At 59.9% G+C, this 7260-nt stretch overlaps 2 protein-coding genes across 2 annotated transcripts in view; one reads left to right on the top strand and one right to left on the bottom strand.

The window, feature by feature from the left end:
• On the bottom strand, positions 1 to 1764 carry LOC133629198 (protein NDRG2-like). The gene is made up of 6 exons (XM_062019859.1): positions 1757 to 1764; positions 1508 to 1559; positions 1357 to 1402; positions 785 to 822; positions 602 to 653; positions 1 to 245 (listed from the first exon to the last, which is right to left on the bottom strand). The coding sequence occupies exons 1-6, from the start codon at positions 1762 to 1764 to the stop codon at positions 109 to 111; spliced, it is 333 nt and encodes a 110-aa protein (XP_061875843.1). The 3' UTR covers positions 1 to 108.
• A 53-nt stretch (positions 1765 to 1817) lies between these two features.
• LOC133629195 (protein NDRG2-like) overlaps positions 1818 to 7260 on the top strand; it is a 39068-nt gene continuing 33625 nt past the window's right edge. Inside the window, exons 1-5 of the mRNA XM_062019855.1 lie at positions 1818 to 1828; positions 2261 to 2305; positions 3017 to 3068; positions 3174 to 3221; positions 3777 to 3812. Coding sequence (XP_061875839.1) covers positions 1818 to 1828; positions 2261 to 2305; positions 3017 to 3068; positions 3174 to 3221; positions 3777 to 3812 — 192 coding nt within the window. The remainder of the gene's footprint in view (positions 1829 to 2260; positions 2306 to 3016; positions 3069 to 3173; positions 3222 to 3776; positions 3813 to 7260) is intronic.

Here is a 7260-nt window from a genome sequence, read left to right as displayed (position 1 = left end):
CGGAAACACCCGAGGGGGTGACGGAAGGAGCCGAGGGGGGGACGGAAGGAGCCGAAGCGCCGCCGGGTGCGGTTCGGGCGGTCCCTCCGTTACCGGGGCAGGGGCGGATCAAGGGCTCCCGGGTGTTCCCCCGACGCTGCCGCGGGACAGGGTTCGGCTCCGGCCCCGTTCGCCTTCGGCCGAGCCGGAACTGGCGACCGAAGCGGTTCGGGACCGGGACAAGCGAGTCATGGTGGACGCGGCCACTGCCGGGAGGGGAGAGGCCGCGCTTTAACCCCGCCCACCGCCCCGCCTCGGCCAATCGGCGCGCGTCTGTCCGCGCCTCAGCCAATCAGATGGCGAGGCGCCGCGGAGCTTGGCCCCGCCCAGCCGCTGCACCGTTCCATTCAACCCAGGAAGGGGGGGGGGTGTGACTTAATTAATCGCTAATTAAAGGGTTAATTAAGGCGCGGGGGAAGGTCGTTAGGCTCCGAACACTCCCCCCCACCGTTAATTAGCTCCGCGGTGATTCTGGTGAATGAAGTGCCCCCAACCCCCTCCTTAACGAGCCCTTCGTTAATCGCGCTAATTAAGGCCGCTAATTAGCTCATTAGCCAGTCACTGTAGCCCATCCCCTGCACAAAGTACTTAAAGGTCTCGGTCAGCTTGGCTGGCTGCAAGAGGGGAGGGGGCGTGGCCACGTGACGTCACAGAGGGGCGAGGCTTGGGCGTGGCCACTCCTCCTCCTCTGTCAGGCCACGCCCACGCCGTAAGCCACCCCCCCCACACATTCCCCCCCCTTTACCTGGGTGAGTTGGGGTTGGCCGCCCCCGTCTGCCATCTGGGGGGGGCAAAGGGGGCACTGGGAGTTACTGGGAGGGACTGGGAAGGGGGGGTTGGGGGTGACTGGGAGGAGCTGGAAGGGGGTTTGGGGGTTACTGGGAAGGACTGGGAGGAGCTGGGAGGGGGTTTGGGGTTACTGGGAAGGACTGGGAGGAGTTGGGAGGGGGTTTGGGATATACTGGGACGGGCTGGGAGGGACTGGGAGAGGGTTCGGGCTCACTGGGAGGGACTGGGAAGAGGTGGGAGAGGTTTTGTGGGTCACTGGGAGGAGCTGGGAGGGGAGCTGGGGGTGACTGGGAGCTACTGGGAGTTACTGGGAGACACTGGAGGGGGTTGGGGGTAACTGGGAGTCACTGGGACTCACTGAGAGATACTGGGAGGGGGTTTGGGGGTCCCTGGGAGTTACTGGGAGTCATTGGGAATGGATTTTGGGTAACTGGGAGTTACTGGAGGGGGTTTGGGGGTTACTGGGAGTCACTGGGACGGGTTTTGGAGGCACTGGGAGTGCCTGGGGTCAGAGGTCAAAGGTCATCTTGAGGAAGGAGGTTTGGGTCGGGTCGAGCTTGACAATACACTCCACCTGGGGGGGGAGGGGCAAAGGGGAGAGGGCGGGGCTTAACGGGGTAATGGAGGGGTCACAGCACGTGGCCACGACCCCACCCCCCCAACCCCACCCAAAACTCACCATGGCGTCCTCGTGGGGGGAGTTCTCACCGACCACCAAAAGCATGGGGCAGCTAGAGGGGTCAGGGGGTCACCACGGGGTCATGGGGTAAACGGGAGGTCACGGGGTCACGGCGGGGTCACAGGGAAATCACAGGGTCAGGGGGAGGTCGTGGGGTCACATAAGGCCACGGGGCCAGGAGGGGTGAAAGGGGCAAAAGGAGGTCATGAGGGCTCACAGAGGGGTCATGGAGGGGTCACGGGAGGTTACGGGGTCATGGCAGGGTCACGGGATCAAGGGGAGGTCGTGGGGTCCTGTAGGGTCATGGGTCATGGGGTCACGGTGGGGTCACAGAGGGGTCACAGGGTCAGGGAGAGGTCATGGGGTCACAGTAGTAAGTAGGTCCGCATGCAGTCTATCAGCCAGCACGGTGTCACATTTGCAGCTGCTTTCCTGTGGGAGCTATCTTCAATACCACAGTTTTTATCCTCAGCTCCCATTGAAAAAATACATGTGTCTGTTAAGTTACGCCACTGAGTATGGGAGCTACAAGAAAGCAGGAAGGCAGACCCCAGCTACAGTAGTAAGAAGGTCCCCAAGCAGTCTATGAGCCAGCATGGTGTCACATTGGCAGCAGCTTTCCTGTGGGAGCTATCTTCATACCCACTCACTTGGACTGCTCAGCTCCCTTTCAAATAACACATGCCCCCTCTTAACTTATACCACAGCGTATGGGAGCTGTGGAGAGGCCAGGTGTGTTTAACCCCTTCCCAGCCGCGGGGATCTGAGGCTGCAGCGCAGCGGCGCCAGCAGCCTGCAGTGAGTCACCCCTGACCTCTGACTCCTCCTGTGACCCCCTTGTGACCCCCGGTGACCCCAGGACCCCCCTTGACCCCTCCATGACCCATGACCCTTCATGACCCCTCTTACTCTCTGTGACCCCCATGACTCATCCAGGATCCCTTAGTGACCCCGATGACCCCTCCATGACCCTCCTTTTCCCTCTGTGACCCCATGACCCCTCCATGACCCCATGACCTTTCTGTGACCCCCATGACCCCCCCACGCCTCCTGTGACCCCACACATCCCCTATGACCCCCCCTTGCCCCTGTGACCCCTCTTTGCCCTATGACCCTACAGGACCCCATGACCTCTCCCTGACCCTGTGACCCCCTCCGTGACCCCACCGTGACCCCATGACCCTTCAATGACCGCACATGATCCCTCTGTGACCCCTCCTTATTGTGTGACGCCCTCATAACCCCCCATTGCCCCATGACCCTACATGACCCCACGACCTCCCCTTGATCCTGTGACCCTGCGATGACCCCGTGACCTCCCGGTGACCCCTCCATGACCCCTCTGTGAGCCCTCATGACCTCCTTTTGCCCCTTTCACCCCTCCTGGCCCCGTGGCCTTACGTGACCCCACGACATCCCCCTGACCCTGTGATTTCCCTGTGACCCCGCCGTGACCCCGTGACCTCCCGTTTACCCCGTGACCCCGTGGTGACCCCCTGACCCCTCTAGCTGCCCCGTGCTTTTGGTGGTCGGTGAGAACTCCTCCGACGAGGACTCCGTGGTGAGTTTTGGGTGGCGTTGGGGGGTGGGGGGCGTGGCCACACGCTGTGACCCCTCCATTACCCCGTTAAGCCCCGCCCTCTCCCCTTTGCCCCTCCCCCCCCAGGTGGAGTGTATTGTCAAGCTCGACCCTACCCAAACTTCCTTCCTCAAGGTGACCTTTGACCTCTGACCCCAGGCACTCCCAGTGCCTCCCATTGACCCCCAAACCTGTCCCAGTGACTCCCAGTAACCCCCAAACCCCCTCCCAGTAACTCCCAGTTACCCAAAATCCATTCCAAGTGACTCCCAGTAACTCCCAGTGACCCCCAAACCCCCTCCCAGTATCTCTCAGTGAGTCCCAGTGACTCCCAGTTACCCCCAACCCCCTCCAGTGTCTCCCAGTGACTCTCAGTAACTCCCAGTAGCTCCCAGTCACCCCCAGCTCCCCTCCCAGCTCCTCCCAGTGCCCCCAAAACCTCTCCCACCTCCTCCCAGTCCCTCCCAGTGAGCCCGAACCCTCTCCCAGTCCCTCCCAGCCCGTCCCAGTATATCCCAAACCCCCTCCCAGCTCCTCCCAGTCCTTCCCAGTAACCCCAAACCCCCTCCCAGCTCCTCCCAGTCCTTTCCAGTAACCCCCAAACCCCCTCCCAGTAACTCCCAGTCACCCCCAACCCCCCCCCTTCCCAGTCCCTCCCAGTAACTCCCAGTGCCCCCTTTGCCCCCTCAGATGGCAGACAGGGACGGCCAACCCCAACTCACCCAGGTAAAGGGGGGGGGGAATGTGTGTGGGGGGTGGCTTACGGCGTGGGCGTGGCCTGACAGAAGGGGGAGTGGCCACGCCCAAGCCGCGCCCCTCTGTGACGCACGCCATCTGATTGGCTGAGGCGTGGACAGACGCGCGCCGATTGGCCGAGGCGGGGGGCGGTGGGCGGGGTTAAAGCGCGGCCTCTCCCCTCCCGGCAGTGGCCGCGTCCACCATGACTCGCTTGTCCCGGTCCCGAACCGCTTCGGTCGCCAGTTCCGGCTCGGCCGAAGGCGAACGGGGCCGGAGCCGAACCCTGTCCCGCGGCAGCGTCGGGGGAACACCCGGGAGCCCTTGATCCGCCCCTGCCCCGGTAACGGAGGGACCGCCCGAACCGAACCCGGCGGCGCTTCGGCTCCTTCCGTCCCCCCCTCGGCTCCTTCCGTCACCTCTCGGGTGTTTCCGTCCCCCCTCGGGTGTTTCCGTCACCTCTCGGGTGTTTCCGCCGCCGCTTAGGCGATCGGATCCTTCCGCGCAACGTCCGACGGCCGGATCTAGACGGGAGGGGCACGGGGAGTTACTGGGAGGGGGGTTGGGGGTTAGTGGGAGGGACTGGGAGCGACTGGGAGGGGGTTTGGGGTTACTGGAAGTCACTGATAGGGGGTTTGGGGGTTACTGGGAGGGACTGGGAGCGACTGCGAGGGTGTTTGGGGGTTACTGGGAGGGACTCGGAGGGTGTTTGAGGGTTACTGGGAGGGGGTTTGGGGTTACTGGGAGGGGATTTGGGGTTACTGGGAGGGAGTGGGAGCGACTGGGAGGGGGTTTGGGGGTTACTGGGAGTCACTGGAGGGTATTTGGGGGTTACTGGGAGAGACTGAGAGGGCGTTGGGGGTTACTGGGAGTCACTGGAGGGTGTTGGGCGGTTACTGGGAGTTACTGGAAGTCACTGGGAGGGACTTGGAGGGGTTTGGGGGTTACTGGGAGTCACTGGAGGGTGTTTGGGGGTTACTGGGAGCTACTGGGAGGGGGTTTGGGGGTAACTGAGAGTTACTGGGAGGTACTGGGAATTAGTGGGAAGGGGTCTGGAGCTTACTGGGAGCTACTGGGAAGAGGTTTGAGGTTACTGGGATTTACTGGGAGGGGTTTGGGGTCACTGGGAGTTACTGGGAGGGGGTTTGGGGTAACTGGGAGCTACTGAGAGGGGCTTTGGGGGCTACTGGGAGTTACTGGGAGGGGGTTTGGGGGTTACTGGTAGTTACTGGGAGGGGGTTTGGGGGTTACCGGGAGCTACTGGGAGGGGCTTTGGAGGATCCTTCTCCCCCAGAGCTGGATCTAAATGTGCCCCAATGGGATCCCTCCGCCAACGAGGTTTGGCCCCTTTCCCCGCGGATCCTTCCGACACTCAATAAAAGCCGCCGCTCCAGTGTGTCAACTGGGATGGACTGGGGAGACTCTTGCATCCAAACCCCACCAAACTGGAACTCTTACACACCAAGTTGCACCAAAACCTCACTTTTTCCTCTCGGAAATGCCTCAAAACCCCACTTTTCACCTCAAAACTCCACCCAAACCCTACTTTTCCCCTCAGAATTGCCCCAAATCCTCATTTTATCCCCCAAAATTGCCTCAAAACCTCACTTTTCCCCTCAAAACCCCACATTTCCTCTCAGAATTGCCCCAAACCCTCATTTCATCCCCTCAGATTGCCCCAAAACCTCATTTTATCCCTCAGAAATAGCCCAAAACCTCACTTTTCCACTCAAAACTTTACCCAAATCACACTTTTCCCCTCAGAAATACCCCAAAACCCCACTTTTCCCCTCAAAACTCCACCAAAACCCCACTTTTCCCCTCAGAATTGCCACAAACCCTCATTTTATCCCTCAGAAATACCCCAAAACCTCATTTTATCCCCCCAAATTACCCCAAAACCTCACATTTCCCCTCAAAACTCCACTTTTCCCCTCAGAAATACCCCAAACCCCCACCTTTCCCCTCAAAACTCCTCCAAAATTCCACTTTTCCCCTCAGAATTGCTCCAAAACCTCACTTTTCACCTCAAAACTCCACCAAAACCCCACTTTTCCCATCAGAATTGCCCCAAACCCTCATTTTATCCCCCAAAATTGCCCCAAAACCTCACTTTTCCCCTCAAAATGTCACTCAAATCACACTTTTCCCCTCAGAAATACCCCAAATCCTCACTTTTCACCTCAAAACTCCACCAAAATCCCACTTTTCCTCTCAGAATTGCCACAAACCCTCATTTTATCCCTCAGAAATACCCCAAAACCTCATTTTATCCCCCCAAATTGCCCCAAAACCTCACATTTCCCCTCAAAACTCGACTTTTCCCCTCAGAAACACCCCAACCCCCCACCTTTCCCCTCAAAACTCCTCCAAAACCCCACTTTTCCCCTCAGAATTGCCCCAAAACCTCACTTTTCACCTCAAAACTCCTCCAAAACCCCACTTTTCCCCTCAGAATTGCCACAAAACCTCACTTTTCACCTCAAAACTCCTCCAAAACCCCACTTTTCCCCTCAGAATTGCCACAAAAGCACATTTTATCCCCCCAAATTGCCCCAAACCCCCACTTTTCCCCTCAGAATGGATGTGCGGCCTACCCAGACTCTGACCTTTGGCACTGGGAGGCAACTGGGAGGGAACTGGGAGCGGCTCCTGCTCCTGACCGCGGCCACGGGCGCTGATTGGACGGAGAGAGGAGGGCGCTGAGCACTGATTGGTTGCTACGGGAGTGGAGTCTGCCGGGCAACGGGACTAAAGAGAGATGATTGGCTGAGAGGCGGAGCGGCGGCTGGATGGGGGGGAATGGGAGGGAACTGGGATGAACTGGGGAGGGAACTGGGGAGGGACGGGGATGAGCTGGGAGGGACTGGGAGGGAACTGGGACGAACTGGGAGGGCACTGAGAGGGAACTGGGAGCAACTGGGATGAGCTGAGAGGGCACTGGGAGGGACTGGGAGCAACTGGGAGGGACTGGGAGCAACTGGGAGGGAACTGGGAGCAACTGGGATGAGCTGGGAGGGCACTGAGAGGGAACTGGGAGCAACTGGGAGGGAGCTGGGAGCAACTGGGATGAGCTGGGAGGGCACTGAGAGGGAACTGGGAGCAACTGGGAGGGAACTGGGAGCAACTGGGATGAACTGGGGGGGACTGAGGGGGCTGGGAGCAACTGGGAAGGAACTGGGATGAACTAGGGGGGAACTGGGAGGGAATTGGGAGCAACTGGAATGAGCTGAGAGGGCACTGTGAGGGAACTGGGATGAACTGGGAGGGAACTGAGGGGAACTGGAGGGAACTGGGAGCAACTGGGATGAACTGGGAGGGAACTGGAGGGATCTGGGAGCAACTGGGATGAACTGGGAGGGAACTGGGAGGGGACTGGGATGAACTGGGATCAATTGGGAGGGGACTGGGACAAATTGAAGGGAACTGGGAGGGACTG

This window comes from Colius striatus, unplaced genomic scaffold, assembly GCF_028858725.1.
Source record: "Colius striatus isolate bColStr4 unplaced genomic scaffold, bColStr4.1.hap1 scaffold_34, whole genome shotgun sequence".
Classification (NCBI taxonomy): domain Eukaryota; kingdom Metazoa; phylum Chordata; class Aves; order Coliiformes; family Coliidae; genus Colius; species Colius striatus.
The sequence above is the reverse complement of the archived record's forward strand: the minus strand, read 5'-3'. Positions and strand labels throughout refer to the sequence as shown.

Bases quoted from the DNA above. Each gene is read 5' to 3' on its own strand.
- LOC133629198 (XM_062019859.1), bottom strand. The intron at 1,403-1,507 runs GTGAGTTTTGGG...CTCCCCCCCCAG, and splicing joins CCCCCCACGAGGACGCCATG to GTGGAGTGTATTGTCAAGCT. The intron at 246-601 runs GTGACTGGCTAA...CCCTCCCGGCAG, and splicing joins TGTGCAGGGGATGGGCTACA to TGGCCGCGTCCACCATGACT.